General features: G+C 41.1%; 1 protein-coding gene across 3 annotated transcripts in view; it reads right to left on the minus strand.

The window, feature by feature from the left end:
* XRN1 (5'-3' exoribonuclease 1) overlaps window positions 1-24536 on the minus strand; it is a 91165-nt gene that overhangs the window by 66188 nt on the left and 441 nt on the right. For all 3 annotated transcript variants that reach the window (XM_061636924.1, XM_061636923.1, XM_061636925.1), the window contains exons 2-20: window positions 19625-19857; window positions 17905-18002; window positions 17266-17375; window positions 17071-17181; window positions 16529-16611; window positions 16301-16388; window positions 16042-16210; window positions 15752-15819; window positions 15019-15147; window positions 13880-13949; window positions 11409-11514; window positions 11073-11162; window positions 10649-10805; window positions 10095-10214; window positions 9466-9635; window positions 6125-6245; window positions 5925-6023; window positions 4282-4385; window positions 3478-3609 (exon numbers count right to left, since the gene is read on the minus strand). In XM_061636924.1, coding sequence (XP_061492908.1) covers window positions 3478-3609; window positions 4282-4385; window positions 5925-6023; window positions 6125-6245; window positions 9466-9635; window positions 10095-10214; window positions 10649-10805; window positions 11073-11162; window positions 11409-11514; window positions 13880-13949; window positions 15019-15147; window positions 15752-15819; window positions 16042-16210; window positions 16301-16388; window positions 16529-16611; window positions 17071-17181; window positions 17266-17375; window positions 17905-18002; window positions 19625-19857 — 2258 coding nt within the window. The remainder of the gene's footprint in view (window positions 1-3477; window positions 3610-4281; window positions 4386-5924; window positions 6024-6124; window positions 6246-9465; window positions 9636-10094; window positions 10215-10648; window positions 10806-11072; window positions 11163-11408; window positions 11515-13879; window positions 13950-15018; window positions 15148-15751; window positions 15820-16041; window positions 16211-16300; window positions 16389-16528; window positions 16612-17070; window positions 17182-17265; window positions 17376-17904; window positions 18003-19624; window positions 19858-24536) is intronic.

Genomic DNA, 24536 nt, shown 5'->3' on the forward strand with positions numbered 1-24536 from the left:
TCAGAGAGATCCCCCTCCCTCCGCCTTTTTCTGTTCCTCCTTTGCCGTCTGCGAGCTCGAGGGGAGGGGGGTTCCTCTCCCTCTGAGGCACTGACGTCTCTATCCCGTGCGAGGGGGGCGGGTGAGTGGAAACTGGACACCGGCTTCTTTACGGGGCTGCTGGGCTGAGGAGGGGTTACGTCTCCTCTTCTCTCCGTCTCCTCTTCCATCTCCCCTCCCCGCTGCTCGAAAGGAGGCGTGAGAACTGGCAGGGCTGAGTCCTCAGCCGTTGGAATCCCAAGGTCTCTTACTGCAGACATCTCTCTCTCTCCCTCCTCCTCTTCACTCCCTAACTGCAACTCCTGGAATTCCAAATCCCCCTCCCCACTCTCTCCCACATCGTCTTCAGGATCCCGATCCAAAGTCTCGAGAAATAGCGCTTTAGCCCACTTTACCGCAGCCCATGCCAGGAAGGAGTTGGCTGCCGAACCTCTCACGGCCAATGCAGATGCTTCGTGTGCGCGTTTTAAGATAGCCTTACTGTGCCTGTCACTTTGGTCTGAAAGATTATCCGCTCCTTCTTTGGAAATAGCTGTCTTGGCCCTGAGGGCAGATACAAGCTCGTCAATGGCCGGGACCTGAAGGGTTGCCATGGTCATGGCAGGAAGAGCATATAGCTTCTTGGACAGAGCATGTCTCCATCTCCATTCATAGCCGAGGCAGACGGGAGCTCAGTGGGCTGATTCCCTGCGAGACCAGCAAGGAGGCAGCGGAGGCGGCACCTCCAAGCAGCAGCAGCCCGCGCAGGCCTCGGCTCCGGCCAGCCGCTCCGCTTGCAACCTTCCAGGCATACGGACAGACGGTCACCATGGCGGCTGCCCCAGCGGGAGCTCATTTGGCGGCTGGCCCGGTGGGTCCAGCAGCCTTGCGCCCAGGAATGCCTGCATCGTTTCCCCGCTATAGGGGCCTCAGCGGGGGCGTCTTTCTGGATGGCTGTGGGTATGGGAACTTCATCGATTTGAGAGCCTGTGTGGATCTCGGCCCCTTCAGTGATGACTTCTGGTTGACCTTTTCCTACCTGGCAGGCAGCTGGAGTGGGTGGCCATGTCCGACAGTTTGGAACACAGCAACAGCGTCGGGGCAGGGATGCTGGGCTGCGGATTCTGGCAGGGCGGCAGCAGCGGCAGTGGCCTGCTGTATGGTTATATGGACAGACTAAGTCTCTCTGCGACACGCGAGTGCCTAGGCGTGGTCCCCCTCATTGCCTGACTTGTGTCCTGTCATCATGCAGGAACCCCACGCTACCACCTACACCGGCCTCTAACCAATACACCCCTGCTGCCTACCACCTTTACCATCACTTTGTCATTGTCGGGCAGGAGTAAGAAGACTCTGCATTACAATACAGTTAGGTTTTATTTCATTGTTTAGTCTTTTAGATGTGTTGTTGTTCTTTTATTGTTTTTGCTTTGTACATCGCCTAGAGTGGCTGGATAGCCAGCCAGATAAGCGATAAAAAAATCAAATAATAACAATAAATAATAATAATGTGGAGCTTTGGATTTGGCTGGATGATCCCACTCTTCCTTAACAATGTCATTGAAGAACTTCAGAAAGGGAATGACCACCTTCTGATCCCCTGACCTGGGGAAGATGTCTGAAGATCCCTGTTCCCCTTCCTCTAGTTCCCTCTCCTGAGGAGTTTCCTTGAGGGGTTCTAATTGAAGGCAGGTCATAGCCTTAGAAATCAAAATAGGATAGGAGTCAGGAGAATACAGCCTCTTATGCACTGGGGATGGCATAGGGGAATCCTCCCCTGAGAGTTCCCCTTCTTCCTTTTCTGAGTCTGATGCAGCAGATGACGGGGGAGCGTCTCCCCCCAGGAGCCTGGGCTAAGGGAAAGGCAGTCAGGTAGGAACCGAGAGCTGGAGCATCTTTTTGCGTTTATCTTTGTGTGGTTTAGGCTTCTGTAAGGAGCCCCTTCTTTTACTCTTCCCCCTTTCCCTAACTGGGCTGGTCTCCCAGGAGGAAAATGAGGAGAAGAAATCATGGCAGTGTGGCCTGTAGTGCTTTGAGCTTTTTTTCCTATGCTTGGCTAAGGAAGCTCCTGCCTCCTTCAACATGGCCTTGTTAAACCAGGCCAACACGGTCGAAGAGGTAGAGGGCTTATCTAGATGGTGAGATTGGCAGAAGACAGATCCCGGCCTCCACTACTTCCAGTCCCTCTTCAGAAAGAACAGTCCCTCTCTTCCTCCCTCCAATCTGGCTATTCAGTGAGGGAGGTAAGTGAAAGAAAAGAAGCAGAAGTCTGTGCGCTTCGAGAGCAGTTGATGATGATAAACTCTGAGAAGAGCAGAAGAAATAGCTAAAACTGTTCCTGAATCCCTTATGGGGACCCAGGTGGAAGAGGCTGACTCTGTTGCTTGCTGAAGGCCGAGTCAAAAACTGGAGAACGGGAGAAGGTTCCTCACCTTCCGGCCAGCCACCAGTTAAACTTTTGTGTTATAATGCTGACCCTGCCTCCAGGAGAGTTAACCCATTCCTGTCTGCTCCACTCCTCCGCTGACCGAGAAGCCAGGATTCTATGCACACATCTCTTTCCATCCAAAGGCATCATCACATTTCACGCAAACATTCCAGTAAGGCAAAAGTAGTCAAGAAGGGTGTGAAGTGGAAGCAATGAGAGGTGTGGCCTGGGCAGAGTGCTGACGACCAGAACCGGAGGTCTGAAGAGTTAAATTTAGTCCCCAGGCCTCAGGTTCCCCACTCATGCTTTTTTTTAAAAAAAGTAAATCTTCCTTATCTTAACATTAATTTACTGTTCAGAGACCTAATCATAGAAAACTACTGAAGTAACCTATAACCACCTCTAGGTAGCATGACAGCTTCCAGGGAAATGTGGCAGTCACTAAATAAATAACAGGCAACAAGACCATGTAACTATGATCCTGAACCTAAACAACTTTAAGTAAAATGGTTTTGAATGAGAGATAGCAAAAGAAACAGCAAAAACAAAGCTCATTAACTTTTCCATCTATCATGATTCCTGAAGGGCTGTTTTAAGCTTTTCAACTTTTGAAGGTAACTTTTGAATAAGATAATTATATCCATTGACTTGAGAGCGCCAGTGTGGTGTAGTGGTTAAGGTGTTGGACTACGACCTGGGAGATGAGGGTTTGAATCCCCACATAGCCATGAAGCTCACTGGGTGACCTTGGGTCAGTTACTGCCTCTCGGCCTCATGAAAACCCTATTCATAGGGTCGCCATAAGTCGGAATTGACTTGAGGGCAGTACATCTACATCTATCCACTGACTTGAGTGTTGCAACCCTCACATTCATAAAAGATACTTAAAAACTGAAAGATAGGTGTGGCCATCTGAATCACAATGGATTTCTAAAGTGGCAGTCTGTAAAAAGCAAGCTATCCACCCTTACAACGAATCCAGTGAGTCAAAATATGCTGTCAAGCTAAAAACACATGAAACAGAGTCTTACTGTTCTGAAATTCCTTGGATTTCTTTCATCCATATATTCTGTTCTTTATCTCCAACAAATGTTACTTTAGTTGGTGGCACATCATTTCCCATGCAGAGCTTCTGTGTTCCAGGAGGCTCCTCCAAATTAAACCTTAAATATAAATATACACTTAAAAGAAATAAAAGAAAATCCACATTTAAAGTTTGTATCTCAGCTATAAGCACCCTTACTTAGGATTGGATCCTTCTGATTTCACTGAAACTTCCTTGCAAGTGTGCTTGGGATGGCAAATGCATTTGACACTAATAAAATGTTTCATTAAAGAAATAAAAAAATGTGCTGGCTTTGCTTCAGTTATTGATGACCACTAGCCCCCTTTTTCTATCCAGATTAAGTCTGGCTCTTCTCCCATCAGCAGAGAACAACAAATATGGATGATAAAAGCTTTCCTCTTCCATAAAAACTGTTCAAATTCTTTATTTTATTTATTTTGGGTATTATATTCCACCCTTCACCATCAATGGTCACAAAAAATTAATAAAAACAATCCAATACATCTGAATAGAACGAAAAGTGAAACTATTACAAGTGTTCCCCATCTGTCATGAAAAGCGTATCTTGAAACAAATTCAAAAGTTTGACAGAAAAGACACATTTCTGTTGGCACCCGAACTTATCAGTGTCAGGCTATGTTTTATATAGCTATTTCAAAAAATATAACTGCCATTGCTCTGAGACCACGTCATCCGAAAATTTGTTTTTAAAGGTGAACATATGCAGATGCAAGCGACAAACTTCACAAAGTAGTGTGGTCTTTCTTACTTAGTTTCACCATCTGATACAGCAACAGCTCTGGCTTCTTCCAAGTGTGGCCAGTTAACGAATATTGATTTCCCAAGCACCAAACTGGCTACATTTCCTTCACTCTAAGGAAAAAAAGCAGTTGGTTAACTTATTGAAACAAACCAATGACAAATCTTAATGTATCTGGCTCTACAACACAAAAAATAATAAACATATACACTCACATATTTTTATTTTATTTTGTATCTGTTAAATATATATAAACACACCCCTCTCTACCTAAACGTTTCACTTGGGTTTTGTATAACTAAAGCCACTTGCTATATGTTCCATCTGTATGGGTTTTAGATTCATATGTGAAACTGTGACAATGTATTTTTTTTCAACATTCTCATTGGCCTTGCTGTGTCCAGGGAATCACAGATGCAAGCATTCAAATCCTAGGTGCATACAAGATAACACCAATGACCAATGATCCACAAATTTTAGATAGCCTTGATGGTAAAACAAGTTTTTGGTCACCAGAACCCTATCATTTCCTCATAGGTCATGTGCTTGATCTGGTGCTGCATCTTGTATAACAGCACAAGGTCAGCCTCAGGCTTTGGAAAGGGAGTGAGGGATCCTTCGCACAAGGACAAGCATCACGTGTTGCTGGATAAGTGGGCAGAGGGTGTCCCCAGAGTTGTGCAACATTTCCAAGGGTTTGAGAAGTCCAGCATAATTGTGGAGACATATATTATGCCTACATCTCCAGCTTTCTTCCTAACTTGAAGCTGGGGAGAGAATGCTTACGAAGTCTTCCAAAGCATGTGGGACAATCTCCTCTCCACAATCCAATGTTTGGAGGTAGGACTGGAAAGCAAAATTGTTAATGCCAGCCAATGATAGAAGGTAACTCCAAGTGCAAGCATCTCCCTCAAAATAGTAATCAATCCACACCATGAGGAATGAGCATTAATGCAGCATGTCATATCCCATATCCAAGTTATCACCAACACTATTTCATGCCACAAGGAAGGGAAATGCAGGAGACTCAAGATTAAAAAATTGTTTCCAAAAAATCAGCCAAACAAGAGCATCTGAAACAAATCAGCAACCTCAGAGCAGTTAGTGTGTTGGACTATGACCAGGGAGGCCCTGATTCAAATCCCCAATTGGCCATGAAGCTCACTGAGTGACATTGGGCCAGTCATTGTCTTTCAGCCTAACCCACCTCATAAAGTTGTTGTGAGGATAAAATTAAATGGGAAGAACCATGTACACCACCTTGAGCTCCTTGGAGGAAAGACAGAATATTAATATAACAAAACTAGTAACAAGTACAAGCTATTCTGAACGCACGCAAACCATGCCAACTTGAAAACAAGCCAACTTCAAAGTTCAAACCACATACAGTTAGCAGTTAAATTACTGTTTTTTGGTCTGGACAACATGGCAAACTGCGGGTAATCTAAAGCATAACTCCTCCTCCCAGCAGCAGTGGAAGAGAAATGGGGATGAGAACCACACAAACCCGGGGTGGCTAGGCTCATACATGGCTCACTAAACATTGTTTAGTGTGATGTCCAAACATTGACAATAAAACTTGGACTGCACATTGCATTACTTCTCTAAAATAAGAGACTAAAAAAACAAACTTGAAAATGCCAGACACTTACTAGTTCCTCTGAATCTTCTGCAACCATAATTTCTAGTAGCATATTTTCTCCATGGCTGCTCTGTTGAAACACTTGTACCCCACTTTTTTTAAGATAGAACTAGAATAGGGAAAGAAAGGCAAGATGCACAATAAATGCCTTCCCACAGGATAAGTATCTAAGAAAAATAAATATTTAATTAAAATAAAAGCTTCATTTACCTTATGATTAATATGCTTCAAAGTAGGAAAGCCACAGAAATACAGCCTTTCCGTATCCAATTTAGTTATTTTATTTTGGTCTATATCTACGCGCCAGACATCCAAAGACATAGCTTTATGCCTAAAAAATAAGAGCACAACTCCAACATATAATTACCCTGAAAAACTGTTTCTACACACACACTGCTTTTAAAAATACTTTTTGACACACTGCCTTTCACAGTAAACAAAGGCTGAAAACAAAGATGACATTACGTTAAAGAAAACAGCCAGTTGGAATTAAAGGAAGACAACCAAATACATGCAGCACTGGGGGACTGGAGAAGACCTGACCTGCGAGTGAGTACTTTGAGCATCTAGGTGCTTGCTTGCTCGCTCCTCTGGATTGCCATCTCTCAAGACAGCTGAGGTCCTTGGTAAGTGAGCGACTGCACCTGGTGTCAGGCCAAGGAGACAGTAAACTAGGGTTGCTACTGGTGTACTGTCCATCCTACTCCCCTGCAGCTTCTCTGACTGAGCTGGTGGTGGCCATCTCGACTGTGGTATTGGAGGAGCCCGGAACAATAAACCTGGGTGATTCAATGTCCATGCTGAGGCCGCCTCTAGTGTTCCGGCTCGGGACATCATGGCCTCCATGACAACTATAGGGCTGTCTCAAGTCGTTACCGGCCCGACACATAGGGCAGCGCACACGCTCAACTTGGTTTTTGCTCCAGATGGAGGAAAGGGTGGGTCTGGAGATAGAGGAGTGGATGTCACCCCACCGTCATGGTCAGATAGCTTCCTGGTGATGTTTAGACTTATGGCCCCGATCCTCCCCTGCGGGGTGGTGGTGGCCAGTTTAAGATGGCCTGAATCCATAGGATTTCTGAATGCCCTGTGGGAGTTCCCAGTACATACAGCAGGTGACTCTACTGAAGCCCTTGTCATGTTATGGAACATCAAGGTGTGTCGGGCTGTTGACACAGTTGCCCTGAGTGCCCTCTCTGGCATTGTGGACCTGGTTTGCACCTTGGTACGCTAGTGAGCTAAGGGCAATGAAACAGGCTGGAAGACAGCTATAGCACAAGTGGTGAGAGACATTCTGTGAGGCTGACTGGGCATGAGTAAAACACCATAACCATGCCTACTGTGTGGCAGTGTGGGTGCCAAAGAAGGCCCACTTCTCTGCCATCATCGCATCCTCAAGTAGACGTCCAACGGAGCTTTTCCATATTGTCAGGGGTCTGTTGTCATTAACCCCAGGAAATGGAGTTCTAGATCTTTTGGAGGCCCACTGTGAATTGTTGCAAGGCACTTTGAGGGTAACATTGCTCACCTCTGTAGCAATCTTGATGTCCCATCCACATCTACTATAGTCGCCAGTGAGGTGTCCAGTGCAATGTATGCTGCCACTTCCTGAGAACAGTTTCAGTTGATGCAGCCTGATGACGTGGACAGGGTGCTTGCGCTGACGCAGCCAGCAACATGTCCTCTCGACCCTTGCCCTTCTTAGCTTATTAAAGCTTGCTGGGGAGGTTTGACCGAGCTGATCCAGGGTGTGGTCAATGCATTGTCGTGGTAGGGAGTGGTCCCAGCAGCTCTAAAACAGGCAGTGATCTGACCGCTCCTGAAAAAGCCCACCCTGGACCCATTGGTCTGTGACAACTACTGCCCAGTTGCAAATATCCCCTTTTTAGGGAAGGTGATTGAGAGGGTTGTGGTGCAGCAATTGCAAGTAGTCTTGGATGAAAGATTATCTTGACCCATTCCAGTCTGGTTTCAGGCCTGTTTATGGGACTGAATCGGCCTTGGTCGTCCTGATGGATGTCCTTTATTGGCAGAAGGATGGGGGAGTGTGACCCTGTTAGTCTTACTTGATCTCTTGGCAGCTTTTGATACCTGTTGACCATGGTATCCTTCTGGGCCAACTTGGTGAGATGGGTACTGGAGGCACTGATCCTATCTTCAGAGTCATTTTCCTAGAATAACATTGGGTGATTGTCCTTTGGCCCCCTGGCAGTTGTGCTGTGGGGTGTCGCAGAGTACCATCTTGTTTCCCATGCTGTTTAACATGCCCAGGACTACTGCCTGGACTCAGTGGTGGGTTGGATGAAGGCCAATAAACTGAATCTGAATGCTAGCAAGACGGAGGCACTGTGGGTTGGTGATTCCTGAGTTTGGATAATTGGTCAGTTGCTTGTTTTCGATGGGGTCGTACTCCCTATGAAAGAACAGGTCTGTAGTCTGGGGTGCTCCTGGATCCATCTTTGTTGCTAGAGGGCTAGCTGACCTCAGTGGCTAGGAATGCCTTTTTCCAGCTTTGGCTGGTAAGACAGCTGCGGCCATTACTGGACTGGGATAGCCTGACCGCTGTTGTCCATGCTCTGGTAACCTCCAAGTTGGATTATTGTAATGCACTCTATGTGGGGCTGCCCTTGAAGTTGGTCTGGAAGCTGCAGCTGGTGCAAAATGCTGCGGCATGACTGCTCACTGGGGCAGAGTATCGCCAACATGTCACCCCACTGTTGAAAGAATTACATGGGCTGCATATTAGCTACCGGGGTAAGTTCAAGGTTCTGTTTTTGGTGTACAAAGCCCTATACAGCTTGGGACCAGGATACCTGAAAGATTATCTTACCCCTTATGGACCCAGTCGATAACTAGTTTGCAGATGAGGGCCTCCTGCAGATACCATCTTATCAGGAGGTCTGTTCTGCACTACATAGGAAGCAAACCTTTAGCGTAGTGGAACCTACCCTTTGGAATTCCCTTCCCTTAAATATTAGGCAGACATCATCTCTGTTATTTTTCCAGGGCCTACTGAAGACCTTCCTCTATCAACAAGCTTTTTAATTAGAGACCTTATCCCAGTCTGCATCTGTGTTGGAATTGCTTTTTAAGATGTTTTTAAAGCTTTTTTTTTAAAAAAAAGATGTTTTTAAAGATACTTTAATATATTTTAATGTCTGTTTTTATCATGTTTTTATGATGTTTTAGAGTGTTTTTAGTGTTTTTGTTTGCCTCCCAGGGCCCCCACTGGGAGGGAGGACAGGATATAATAATAATAATAATGTAGAGCCACCCATCTTTGGCCACTTAACTTCACTGATCAATAACTTCTTTGATAGTATGAAGTGGTAAGGACAGTGTAGAGCACTTCATTACCCATTTATCTCAAATATGTTCTTACTGTTGTCTACAAACTACAGCCAAGAGCTTACTTACACAAACAAGTGTTTTTGAAACAAAAGGAATTTGGACATTATCTCCCAAACAAACCTAATGCATATGAGGCACTGTAGCACCAGTCCTCATTAGACTGCATCCTTTTCATTAAAAAATTATGTTTGCAGTCTTACCTGGTATGACACCTTTCTATGGAAGGGAACTTCTCTGGCCATGGTGACAGGTACTGGAACTCTGTATCTTTATCATACAGACACATCAGGCACTCACTGTGCCTATTTCTTTGCCTTTCTTCTGCTGTTAATAACTTGTTGCAGGGTTCCATTGCTTCTAACAATCGTTTCTAAATAAAAGATATTACTTAGTAGACATTTAGTATCTGTTGAAATCAATGGGACAAATTAAGCCTGGTTGGTGTTGACTATGATTAAGGCAGGTGAGGGAAATACAGGCACGGGGAAATCTGAGAGCAAGAGAACACAGGCAATGGGGAAGGAGCTCTTACTTCGGGTATCTCTCAACCATGATTAAATTATTGGTATTATTGTTTATTGATTTTCTTACCCACCCTGCCTTTCACTACCCCTGGGGACAGATTAGGAGTTGGCTGCCACTGCTCCTTCTCCCCAGAAGAGAAGTAAATACTGTACTGTATTGCAGCATTTTTTTTTCTAAAAAGGTGCCTGACCCCTGCATGAAACCACAGTTTATTTTAAACTGGGTTTAATGCGACATGCAAACCAGGCCTGAGCCTACTAGTGTGAAAAGTTACCTTAAGATCAAACAATGGCAAAGTTCTCACCTCATCAATAAATGGGATTAACACTACTGCTTCCCATTCTTGTTGTTTTCCATTTAGATCAGTTTTAAATTCTGTTGGATAATATTCAATAATGGGAGACTCTTCATTGGTCATCAAATGCTAAGGAACAGGAAGTCAGGAGTCAATGTAAAGTGATAGGAATGGCAAATTCAGAATCAGAGCTTGGAAAAGTTACTTTTTTAAACTACAACTCCCATCAGCCCCAGCCAACATGGCCACTGGAGTGGGTTGATGTGAGTTGTAGTCCAAAAAAGTAACTTTTCCAAGCTCTGTTCAGAATAAACTACATTTTTAAAGAAAACTAGGACAAAAATCTAACATTAGCCCTAATTGAAAGAAAATCATTTTTTTATACAGCATTTACCTCAAAGAATTCAAAATAGACAAGGTTCCTGTTTCCAGAGTCTCATCTAAGACAATCCATGTACAAAGAATGTACTGTATGTATAATGCACAATAGTTGAATAAAAATTATCTTCATATAATAGAAGGATAGCAGTAATGACACACATGTCCCTTAGATATTTAACTACCTGGTAGCATTTTGGCAGCAAATCCTTACTAGCTGCTGGAAGTACTGCAAGAAGCTGTTCAAATGGCATGAATGGTTTTCCTAAATCCAAATGGATCTTCAGTTTACTGATGTTTTGGATATCTGAGAGGTAAGGTGCATAATGATAGGGGTAGTACCTACAGGGAGGAAACATGTTATTTTAGCTCTTCAAAATATGCAGATGCACACACACATTATAATCCTATTTATCCAAACAGCCTGGAGATAGTGAGAAATCTGGAATAATTAGAAAGTGTTCATTATTCAGACAGCATTATTTTAAAATGGGATACGTTTGTTGGGGTAAGAAGGAGTACTTCAAATGACCACGGGTCAAACAGTAGCTAAATGTATAGTCTAACATATGCTTGATTCTAGAATCTAATTTGTAAATTTCATCTTACCAGCTCCATGACTGAACCCCATGGTAGTAGTAGTGCAATATCCACTGAATTGCCTGGACGTAACACGCTGCCTGGTCAGCCAGAAAGTCACTAAAATAAAAAGAGCAAAAACTTATGTTCTCTTTTCACTTAATAAATAAGTTTGAGAATGAAGCTGTGTCAGGAATTAACTCCAGCTATTTCAGAGGCATTATGCCCAATGGTAAAGGGGAAAAAATAAAACATTTTACATTCACTAACAGAACTATGCGGTCACTACAGTTACTAAAAAAGGGGACACAGATTCTCCTTTATTTGCTTTTTAGAAATTCAAGACATCTTGTTGTTAATACTTACTCTGAAACTACTTCTACACCCATCTTTGTCATATAGTACGTTCTTTTGTATTGCCTAAACTCTGTCTCAAACAAATCATCATCTTCTGGTTCATCTTCTAATGCAGCTACAATGAAACACACACACATTTTGAGCAATTAACTGTTGTTGTGTACCCCAATTAACATCTTGTGTTATGTTATACCCTACAACTTTTAAAGTTTTAATAAAATTGCAACCATCACTCATATTTTAAAGTTGGTGAACCTATAATTATTGCCTCTACATGCAAGAACATAAGATGAGCTCTGCTGGGTCAGAACAAAGTCCATCTCAACCAGCATCATGTATACCATACTGGCCAACCAGATGCCTCCAGAAAACCTAAAAGCAGAGCATGAAGATGAAAGGCTTCCCCAATTCTTGCACTCAGTGATGTGGGTTTTCTGGAAATCTTTCTACTGCCCTCAACCAATTGAGACTGCATGTTTATTTGGATTATATTTAGCAAACAAATAAAAAAAAGCTTGCCATGCTAACTTTATGTGCTGTATAAATACCTGAAATGTTCTTCCAACAGCAACAAGAGTTGAACTGAAATATTTGACTGGGGTGGGGGAGGGCAATTAATAAAAAGCATTTAGTATACTTTAAGACCCACTTCACTTCTATTATTTAGATTTTAATAAAACAAACTGAAAGCACTGAAACTGTTAACATCGTAATTTTAGTATGCCTGAAAAGCTGTGTATTACGTATATGTACTGCATACAGTCATCTGGGGGGGGAAGTTAATTACAACTTTGATTTTACATTTGACAGGTATTTTATCCATTCCTGTAGCTCAATCTGACCTGCATTATATTTATTTCTAAAATTGCAACTGGTACATTTTCCACAGAAAAATATAGCACCCTACATTAATGGTTGTCTCCACCAGCAATTGGCAGTGGCATACTACCTCTTGTTTCATATGCGCATCGTAATGAATGAATGAATAAATTTATTTCAGTCACAGACCAGCCTGGATAGTATATATACAAAATACACAGATTACATCTTACAAAAAACCGCAAGATAAAAGCAGGAAAATATAAAGAAATAAATATCAGTGAAAACATTTACTCCATATCTAGTATCTTTTTCCTACAAATAATAGTGGCTGCACAAAATTTGGCTACCTTAGTGGTAACCATAGGGTTACAATCCGCTAACAAGAAATGGAGATAACCAGCTTCGGAACCCGCCGGAAGAGCTTGTAGAATAGGAGTAATAAAAACATGACGAAGATCTCGATAGAAAGAACAATACAGAAGGACACGTCCTACTGTCTCCACCTCCCCGTTCTCACATGGGCAAACCCGTTCACAGTAGGGGATTCTATTATACCTGCCCTCGAGCAAGGCAGAAGGCAAGACATTATGTCTAGCCAAAGTGAACGCTTTTCTGTATTTAACAACAGTTAAGTTTACCAGATAGTACGCAGGAGAGAATATTCTTCCATTCAAACCTGGATTAGGATATGCCACAACCAAACTTAAGTTAGTTTGGTGTTTGATATCCTTGATCTGTTGGAGAATAGCCATATTGGCCTTGGAAAACCCAAGTTCAATAAGCGCCTCAGGCAAAATGCACATCATAATAGACTTTGACAGACCTGGCCTCCATGAATATGTCCCAACCTCATTTAAATTTTAAAAGCAGAACTAAAAAAAGACACCAAAGCTAGTGGCCATTACCACATCTTGTGGCAGAATTCCCTAAATTATGTGCTGTGTGAACTGCTTTCATTTGATGGTCCTAAACCTATTGCCGATCAATGTTATTGGGTAAACCAAGGTTCTATAAGGGAGCCGGAGAAAAAAAAACTGTTATTCACTTTCTCCACACTATGCATAATTCTATAAATCTTGGATGTTCCTTCCTAATTAAAAAATTTCTAAACTAAAAGGTCCCAAATGCTTTGGCATTTCTTGTATGACACAAATAAAAATTCTTGATTATTTTGGGTTTTCAGTTCTTAACAGGAGAATAGGATAACACCACACAATGCTTTTAGCGTATCAGTATGTAGATTGCCAACTAACAGTGCAGTACTAAGCATAGAAAAGAGGTAATCTGAAAACATGTATTAAGAAAAACTTCTCCAGTTCATTTTGCTCAAACATACGGAAAGCTGTGGTTATGTGAATAATTCAGAGGACCATTTCACCCCAGGCAGAATTCTAGCTAAAGTCACGTTGTCTCTCACTAAGCTTGCATTTTACCCCCAGGATCAATTCACACAACCCATCTAACATGCTAGAGCAATTTGCTAGCTACTCTCAAAAGGTATGCAAAATGGTAAGTATTCAATAACAGCTTACTTAAAAAAAAAACACCTCCGATTTTATAAACTTTCTTAAGTGAGATATATCAGTACTTGCTCTCACAGATTATTTATATATGCAAGTTTAGATAGCATAGGCACTGCACAATAATTTTTGACTCACTTTTTGAAGTTGGTACATTTCCATTGTCAGTTTTCTCTAAAGTAGCCAAGCATATAGCATTTTCCTGAGCCTGTTAAAATTACAATTAATATTTTAAACAACACAGAGACATATGCATATAGCATCAATTCAAAAAAAGTGGTTAAGGTAAAGAGTGAAATTACAATGGTATAAAAATAAAGTTATCTTCCTGCTCATATAAAGCTTTATTTTAAAAAAATTGGGGGGGAAATCAGTTACAGTTTAAACATAAAACAAATGTTCCTGTATGATCCTGTATTTGGATTACTTGGATCACAATATGAAGCACTATTACTGGAAAACAAGTTCTACTGATGGTTAGGTATGGTATGGTATGGTAAGGTAAGGTTTAAGACATAATAAATTTTGGACGGAATTGTGAAAGCTGACATCTGCTCATGCAATGGGGCTTCATCCTTCTCTCTTCTCTAATGCAGTCCCGTCCCCCCCCCGCTCCTCCAGAGCAAATTTTGAGGAAGCATGGGAGACTGCAGGGAGAGAAATACAAGTCTGTTCCACTTGCACACAGACATCACTGGATACAAACCTTTGTGCTGTTAAAATCTGAGATTTTAAATGAGGGTGGAAAACAATCAGTGACAGGATACTAATATAGTACTTTGTTCCATTTATGAATTATCTTTTCATCCTACAAACATCTCAATTATTTTTGAAAGTCCTGTCTTCTTCCGTCAGACCCAGCTTTTGCAAAACAACGGCTGTCTATAAGGCACCAAAAGGAATTCTCTCAGTTATTCAAAGCTGTGAGCAAGCATGACCAAGAAAACTTTTATATGGGTTAGGAAGTATCAATTGATCCTTTCTACCCTGTGGATCCGAGGTGCTACTTTGGCTGATGCCTTCCTTTGGTCAGGTGATGATGCACCAGCTAAATCCCCACCTGAATCCCTTAGGGCATCAGTTCAAGACCCAGATCAGGCTTGGGGAGAGACCTTTTCCTCAACATATTATCATACAAGTATGTATCAGTCAAACTAAGTATTAAAAAAAAAACTTTACATGCTGTAAGCAGCAAAAATAGTTCTGGATTAAAAAAATTCTGCAGTGTGAGTTTATTTCTATACATTTCATCAATACATTTTAACTAAACGACTAACCTTGTGTTTGTTTTGCATTTTTGATTCTTCTGCTGCGATACCAGCTGCCTCATTCAAATATTTATTCCCTACTTTGCTTTCAAACCACTTTAGATCTACAAAGATTTCACTGAAATGGTCACGATCAAACTGTTAAAATAGATGGAAGAAAGAAAAACAGTACCTGTTTAGCATTAAGGGCCACCAGTGGAAGTTTATCACATACTAGAGACCAACAGCAAAAATAATGCTGTGGCAGCAGAAGTGAAGCTATGCTGATCTACAGAAGTAGAATATATTTGAGAGGTGTGGATTAAATGCCTTTACTGAGATAAAAGGCAAGTCAATTCCAACATGAGAAAAGCAGGCTGATAATATTACAGTTATAATATTAGAAGACACAATGCTTCATGCATATTCCAAAACATGTATGGTAGAGGGTTTCATTTTTATAAGATTGGACATACATACTAGGAAGCCAGAATCAATTGTCGCTCCCTACAGCATGCAATCTCATACAACAAAGGGTTTACTGCATGTGCATGTGGCATGCCTTCTAATTCCAAAATGGGTGAAGCTGCCCAAGGTTTTAAATCATGCTACCTTTCAAATTTTCAAGTATCTCTCTACTTTGATAACAGAAATCTGCTTTTTTTTAAAAAAAAAAGGATGCTGAGATTCTGTAAATTGAAGATACATACAGGGCCTTCAGCTGAGACTTTAGCTTTTTTTAAGAGAAAGAAGTTATACTTACATCTGACAATTTTGTGAGGTATTTCTCAAAACGAGGTAAGTTGAGGTGCCCACTTTCATTAATGTAACCTATTAAATAAGAAAAATCTGATTTATGCTTATAACAATGAGCTGCTTTTCCAGCAGATAGTTCAGGACAAGCAATAAGAGGAATATAATACAGGACTTAAAGATTAGGTTTACTGCTGTTGTTTTCATTCTGTTGTCTTCTTTGTAACACTATCAAGGGTTTGCTACAAGAAATAATTTTCAAAGACCATATTGCACTAGCTAATGTGACAGACTGCTTACCTCCAAGTTCAGGCAATATAGCCATGTACATTCTATAAAGCAGTGGCAATGCATCATGGTTAATATGCAAGTGAGGTAGATGAGGGATAAAATCATTTCCAACAAGAAAGCCCATTAAGATCCAGTCATCTATTATTCTTTCAATTTCATATGTAAACGATATCTTGTCCTGGTAAATAAAGGTTGATACAAATAATTCATGTTCAATGTCATATGCAAACCTTTTTACAACTTTTGCCTGTGGTCCATTCATACTTACTTTAACTGGTGAAAATTCATAGTCAATATATTCTCTCATTAACGACAAGTGCAGTAAATGAAAAGTGGTTTCTTCTGGGGCACACACTCTGTAAAATCATTGAATGCAGCTGAATAAGGTGATTGAAATCTGTAATTTTTTGGAATATTCAAACTTTAAAGAAAATAGCTATCCAGTAGTTTTGTTTAATTTTCCTTTTTATGCAATTACTATTTTTACAGCAATTACCTTTGGGACTTTTTGCCACCAAATCGGACCTCTTCTCGTAAGAGGGAGAAATGTGGCTCATGACTTGTCAGCCCAAGCATAATCTGTTGAAAGAAGAATTTTCAAGATTTTTTCTAGCATCAACCAAGTTCTCAAAAGCTTAGGCCATAATAAATTTGTCAGTTTTTCAGGTGCCACAAGACTGTTGTTTGTGTTGCTAAAAATTAACACAGCTGTCCCTCTGGAAAAATTGCAACATGTTGTGCAAACCCTGAATTAGTTCTTTTTACAGCAAAGCAAATAAGCCCAGATCTGAAAGGATTTCACTGGCGAGTCCCCCTCCTTCCAAAGCATCTGCCACACTACTAAACAAGCTGCTTTCAAAACTCAGACAAGTACAAAGGGTTACATTCAGTGGTGTGACAAATCTCAGTGCATACATGAAAGCACTTTGTGTCGTTTTAGAAGACAGTGTAGATCACAACAACATATGTTCATATCCAGAATTTCATTTATTCCAAAATCTACACATTCCCATGCATACACTTTTAACCTGAACATACCAAGTCAGCATCTAAACCGTACAGACAGTGCCTTGTGTTTGGATCATGGTCAAGCTTTGCTTTCTCTGACCTTATAAATTCCATAATTTTATGTTCCCCTTCTCCTGGTGTCTGAATGAAAAGAAAACACAAAATTAGTAAATACTACTTTGTTAAACATTAAATTAATAAGGAATTACTAATTTAAAAAGTAACCTCATGGCCTGATAAGTAGACAGTTACGCCTTGCCAGGATTTGTCTGTTGAAATCTTCATATTTACAAAATACTTCAGGTGTTCATGCAACCTGGCCATGAATTCAGTCCCTAGTAACAGAAATCTAAAAGTTACATCTTCACATATTGAATCCTCAAAAATTAATAAAAAAATGTTTCTTTGGAAAAGATTAACAATTAACTAGTGTCGCAAACTCTGTTTTTGGGTGGCTAAATGGCTCTGAGTATAAACAAATTCTGATAGGGAACTTTAGCTGAATATCACCTCAAGTAAATCCTATACACAACATATTTATCTGGTTTCCAGAGTTACCCTGGCATAAAGACAAACATTTGCCACTGTAACCATCTCAAAACATTGAGATTCTGCTAATTTAATCTACTAGTGCAACCCACAAGAGCAGTCTCATAACACTGACTTTGATGATCAATTTGCCACAGTTTTGAAGTTATTTCAAAAGAAGACTCCCACTGAGTCAATAGATAGAAACCTTTGGCTTCCAGCACTTTTGAAACCATATCCTTTAATTTCAAATGAGCCATAGGATTCTTATATGAGGCAGAAAAAAGGATGCTGTTCCAGAAGGCAGCTTAACTTTGAAGACTGAGACTCCCTTACCTGGTGTAATACAATTGGAATCAAATCTGGCTTCTGTTGGAAGAGTTTCTCCTTTTTCTAATGCCTTCTTTATTTTGTCTTCTGCCTCCTTCGCTGACCTGTAACAACACTCAACATTTTAGAGTATAAAGCATTAAAATCAATGCATATACATTATCTCAATGCTCTCACCTTGTACGGGTTACGTTAGTATAATCCCCGTAATATAGACAGGAGGGAAGATAGTGACTTAAGGTTATTCAGTGAATTACAAGTGAATGTGAGATTTAAACAGGGACTTCCTGCTTTACAGCTTAAATTCTTACAGTACAATTCCAAGCAAGTTTACACTGGAGCAGCTCCAACTGTGCTCAATGCGACTTACTTCATACTCAGTGTGAGAAGGACTGTAACTTTTGTCAAAAAATTACACTCCTGCTCTCAAAATTACATCGGTCTTTCATGGCATAACATCTAATACCAACCCTGGTCCCAGAAACTCACAGCTTTTTAAAAAAAAAAACACCAAAAAAGTTAATTTAGCTAACATACACAGGTGTTTAAATTTGTCCTACTGTATTTAGCAGAACACAATGCAAACAAATCTAAAATCTCTTTTTAAGTCCTACTGAAATGAACAAGCCTTAGTTGTGCTAATCCTTCTAATGATTTTAGAGACCATGTTCTTAAGGTGCCCAAGCACTTCATTATGAGCTCCAAACAAGTATGGATTTCTCCATCAATTACAATGTCAGCTCCAGTACATGAAGGAGCCTCCAAAACATATGAATACCTTAGGTTTAACAAAGTAAGCAACAAAAAACTAAAAGCATTGAGATATACAAACATAGAGAAAAATATTATTTGCAGATGAGCGGCACAGCACCCAGACTTCCACAAGTATGCTCTCCATGATGGGTTTGGTACTCTGAACTGGCAAATGTTACAGATAGACAGTCTTCATCCCAACTTTGAAGCTGCAGAGGTAGTTGCACTGCAATCTCTGCCATCTCCCAGTTCCAACATGGGGAAGAAGATTGTTTGGCAGCTGCATGGCAAAGGCACCTGAAGAGCCTTAGCTAAGCAGCGCCAAATAGGCACAAGTTGTTTATCTTTCCTGCTTCAAAGCAGGTAGGCTGGTGGGAAGAAGAGGACACTGCTGCCTGAATGTGCCCTGAGTGCCTTTGGGCAACAATGCACTATATCAACTCTCACCTCACTTTTGCCTTGGGAAAGACTTGAGTGGATAGGAGCATTGAGTGGTGTTGCTTGCAGATGCTCTGTGCATCGTTGGGAAGCAGTGCTCAACTGTGCATACTCCTCCCAGCGTTTCCCTGGTGTCCGATGCACCTTTGGGAAGTGGCACCCAACAGCTGCTTCCTCCTCCAACTAGTATACAGAGTGCCTCTGGAAGTGTCACTTTCCTTGGGAATATCAGAGTTGGAGGAGCATTTTAGATCACTTCTCAAAGGTGCGTAGAATGTCTTTGGCAGCATCACCCAACACTATAAGCAGGCCTTTCCCTTGGGAAATGCCAGTGGGGGGTGTTGGGAACTATATTTTTTGCCTAATCCAGAAAGGCTGGCCAAAAACTGTAGACCTCTCAAAGAACCACAGCTTTTCTGGAACAAAGAATATCATCCTATTAGCAACAGCTACAGTATTAACTACCACGAATAGGAAATAACTTATGCATCCAGAGAAGATATGAGGGATCAAATAATAACAAGAATTCACACACCTAAAACGTCTACCACGTTGTTGGTTCATTTTTGCTCTTGGAGCGACTCCATCTACTGCCATGAAGAAAACCTTTCTTGGTTTAATAATGCGAAACAATACTTCCAAGTAGTGAAATATATCAGCAAAGATCTTGTCTTCAGAGATTCTGAAGTGAACATCATCATCGTTAGGGTGTGAACACTGATGAATGATACCATTCATGTCCAGGTACAAGTTGTCAAATTCTGGAATCTAGAAAAGACATTTAGCACCATTCATTAAGATAATTGGCAGTTATCCACCGGCTTAGTGAGAAACAATGTGCTCCATTATTCTCATTTCTGCAGATATGGTTCTATATCTATATGTGAAATACTTTCTGTGTTGCTAATGAATTCCACCTTTTGGGAGAGGAAAAATAGTTTTTAACTGTGAATTCTGGAAGTGCTCTTTATAAATTCCTGGTTTTGAAGAAAATGGATACTCTGATTATTTACAAGCAAGTAGTCAAGAGATATGTTCTGCTTATAACAGCAAGGAAGCCATCGATGAATACCATATTCCCTGGTTTGCATGCGATACTAAACCAAACTACGCATGCAGGTACTCACAGTAAAAATCACAGCCACTTTGCTGTTCCCATACTATCCATAGACAAGTCATCATTTGGCTTATGTCCAAATCCAGGTTTGTGGTTTTTCTTGCTCAAAACAAACGACAAGCCGTAGCCATGGCTTGTTCTTAGCTTACCACTCATGATTTGCTTGGCAGCAACAAACCACGAGATTGGGTTTGAACATAATGTTAAGCCAAACCATGGTTTAGTATGTGGTAGCAGCAGGACCAGAGAAGAGTGAAGTGGGCACTTACTGCCAGTGCCCACACACACTTGTTAAGCCATAGTTTGCCTTAATGTTGTGTGCAAATTGGGCCAGTGTTTTGAAAGCTTGAGAATCCAAAAGTAAAAAAAAAGAATTATTAGAGTGTGGAGGGTGTTACACTTCATGAAAGCCATGAGAGTTTTTATTGAAGGGCAGCACAGAAATATGGTTCTGCTGATACCTCATCATACCTTCATTTTTTAAAAACTCATTCAAATGTCTCCAGAGATTTAACTTTGAGCCTTAAATTTTTTCCCAAATTTATCAGGAATCACAAATGCAGTGAAAAACTTCACAACTATTACTGAATGTTCCAGGAGGTCAACTTCAGCAAACAGGCAAAGTACACCTACCACTAGAATTACCAGTACTCTTTAGCATGGCATGGAGACAGCAGGTTACAGCTTTCAACCATTTAGAACTTAAGAGGTTTTACTGAAACTATGAAGCTAACTTGCGGCGTTTGGTAAGTCATCTCTCAGACTAACCTAACACACAAGACAGTTGTACAAAGCTAAAATGTTACTCATCTCCTCAGAGGAACAACAGGATACAAATATGATAAGTAAATTGCTCAGCTAAACAACGATATCATATAATACTGATGCACCAGGTAATACAGGCACATTTAAGGGTTTTTTTAAAATGTGGGGGCTACTGGACTGGACTGCATATTTACACTGCTGTTTTAGTTTTTATAATTGTAACCAAAATGTTTTAAGGTGTAATTTAGCTTTTAAGTATTTACATGAGCCGCCTTGCCTTTATCCTTAAACAAGGCATACAAATGTTGCAAACAAATAAACTGTTTTCATGTTATTACTGGGAGAATTCAAAACTATGACTCCAGTTAAAACATTTCACTGCATTTCTGTCTCGAATGAGAAACTACAGAGCTCATAACAGAAACGAAAGTGAAGCTGATCTGTTAAACATTTCCATAGAGGGGAAAACCCTGCAATTTACATAAGAACATTATCATGCCATGAGATGACACATATCTTCCTATATTTCTATAAATTAAAATAAACTACAAGTAAACAACACTTCCTGAATGGAAAGCTATAATCTGTATATCATTGAACATATTTTCTCTGGAGGAAGTAAATATAGGACTTACTCCCAAGTATACATACACAAGTCTGTAACTAAAGTGTAAGATTCCTGACAAGACCAAGGGTGGCTTAACCACAAAATGGGGGCCTTGTATGGCACCCCAAGCACATTTTTCTCTCCCCCACTCCATTCTCCAATTTGGGTGGTGGCAAAAAGAAATTTGAAGTAGCCAGTGCTCCACTCCCCAATTTTCCTCTCACAACCACCATGTGAGGTAGGTTTGGCTGAGAGCCCAAGGTCACCCAATGATCTTCCTGGCAGAATTGGGAGATTCGAGCTTGGGCCTCCTCAGTCCTAGTGCAACACTTTAATCGCTACTACACCATGGTGACTCTCAAGTGATACCACCTTCAAAACCAAAAGTTATTTTATAATGATTCAAAGCAGCAGTTCCTGAACCAAAACAAATCCTTCCTTGATGGAGATCTAAATAAGCCCAACCCTGGTTGTCAGTTTGTTTATTTGATGGGGGCACTAACACCCCTTTGCACAAATCAGCTGAGGAAGGGACTCAGTGTTTCAGACTGTGAGATAACCATGCCCACTGCTCATTTGTGGCTCCCACAGGGTTGAGCCAAAAAAGATTATCCATCCCTGAATTAAACAGTAACTATAAGAACAGTAACTGGTTTTGGCTCTTTCTAGAACAAAAAATATTTTAATTTATTTTATTATGTTTCTATTCTGCCTTTCCTCCACTCCGCAATTTTATCCTCACAACCACGAGGTAGGTATGGCTGAGAGCCCAAGGTCACACAGTGATCCTTTCAGCAGAGTTGGGGGATTCGAGCTTGGTCCTCCCCAGTGCTAGTCCAACACTTTAACCACTAATACAGCATAGTGGCTCTCAAATGATACTACCATCAAAATCAAAAGTTGCTATTTTATATTGGTTCAAAGCAGCAGTTCCGTAAGCAAAAAAATCTGTAATTGGTAGACCACCAAGACAAACAGTAGTCCAAAAGACTATTAAACTGGTAATACTGGTTGGCAGTGCAACCCTGTGTGTCTGAAGTTCCTGAATTGAGTACAACCTATTTTTATTTATTCAGAAAGATTTTTTGACCGCTTAATCATAAAACTCTCTAAGAGGTGAACTTCCAGGTATGTTTGCATAGAACTGCAGCAAGAGTGAACGAAGGCTTTTGGCAACCCCACAACAGGTCACCAGACCCTTTCAATTCAGCAGCCTGAGTCATTTTCCACCACCTTCATTCTCTTTCTGCTGGGTATATTCTCTCCCTCAGGCCCCATCTACACAGTGGTTTATTTTATTTATTTATTTATTAGATTTATATCTTGCCCTTTTTCCCAGGAGGAGCCCAGTTTACTCTGTGTCTGGTACTATCTGCACCTCCTTCTAATTTGCATGGTTCACATATTACCAGCAAACAGAAGCTATCACACAGTTTCCCCCCTGTAAATCTGTACTAACCTAACCCACTGACAATACAAAAAGGGAAGAAAAAAGTCTTCACTCCATATCTCTAGTGCTTGCAAATGCTTTGCTCCAATGATTTTACATGGGTGTGTCAATTGTTCTCTTCTCCACACCCACTATCTCCTCCTCCCTTCTTTCATATTGTTTCCTGTGGGCCGACAAGCAGCTCTCTTCAGTTCTGCTGGCCTTGTTTATGTTGTTTATGTTATTTTTCTTTTCCGCCTAACTTGTGTGCAACTTGTGTGCAAAAGTGCAACACTGCTCAAATAAAGGTTTGCATTTCAGCTGTATCGTACCAGTGAAAAAACAAATAATCGCACTTCCAGGTTGTTGTTGTTGTTAAAGTGGAACCTACTGCAGCTGGTAGAACAAACTGAGCATGGTCTGTTACCAAGCAACCAGAGGGAATAGAAATGTTAAATTAGAGGGTGTGGTCATTAGGAAACTGCTTGATTGATCCTTCCCCTCAGTGTGAATAGAAAATACTGTGTTTGCAGCTGGCATTGATACTGTGGACGATGCAAATAGAAAACGGAGGTTAAAATATCTTTAGTATGTATCAATGCTCCCGTGTGGTTAAGCCCTCACTCTCTTTCACTCACACACACACACACACACACACACACACAGTGGTTTTCATAGTCTGCTGTTTAACAATGATATAAATGTTTACAGTAAATAACTGTGTATTTTACTGGACCAATTTCTCATGTTGTGGAAGCACGCAGGATTTCCTGCTCCACAGAATTCTTCGTCGGGCAAAATAAATGGCTAAAGCTGTAGTTGTTGGGTGGCTCCAGAGGCATGTATTTTTAAACAAGGGTTTAATTCACGGCATGTTCCCAAAGCTTAACTACTTCACGCATTTGGCCAAACTACAAAGTGTCTCCGAGTTCCATATAACTTCCCCTCGACTTGCTCTCCTCTCTAAATGAAAAGCAGTTGCTGGCGGCTACAGTCAGGAATGAAGAGTGGCAAAAATGTAAATGTACTGCCTTCAAGTCGATTCTGACTTATGGCAACCCTATGAATAGGGTTTTCATGAGGCTGAGAAACAGTGACTGGCCCAAGGTCACCCAGTGAGCTTCATGGCTGTGTGGGCATTCGAACCGTGGTCTCCCAGGTCGTAGTCCAACACTCTAACCACTACACCACACTGGCTCTCATGAAGAGTGGCAGCGGGGCGAAAAAGAAACACCCACCCTTGCCTTTCGGGGTCCTCAAGTCACCTCCCAGTCCAAGCTGCTTTCCTCGGTGATATTTCTCTTTGATTACGAGGACCACGACTACCTTTCGTCAAAGGAGCTCAATAGACAATGAGATAGTAAGAAATAAGTAAGGCAGCACAACTCAAGGGAAATAGCCAGAAACCCTAAACTAATTTCAAGGTGATACTGGAGAAACTTCACTAGCGCGGCTCAGGGAATATAGATGAGGTTTCATGTCAAAAGACTTCGTCCCACCCACCCCGCCCGACCAAAACCAGTCGAAGG

This window comes from Rhineura floridana, chromosome 7, assembly GCF_030035675.1.
Source record: "Rhineura floridana isolate rRhiFlo1 chromosome 7, rRhiFlo1.hap2, whole genome shotgun sequence".
In the NCBI taxonomy this organism is placed as follows: Eukaryota; Metazoa; Chordata; class Lepidosauria; order Squamata; family Rhineuridae; genus Rhineura; species Rhineura floridana.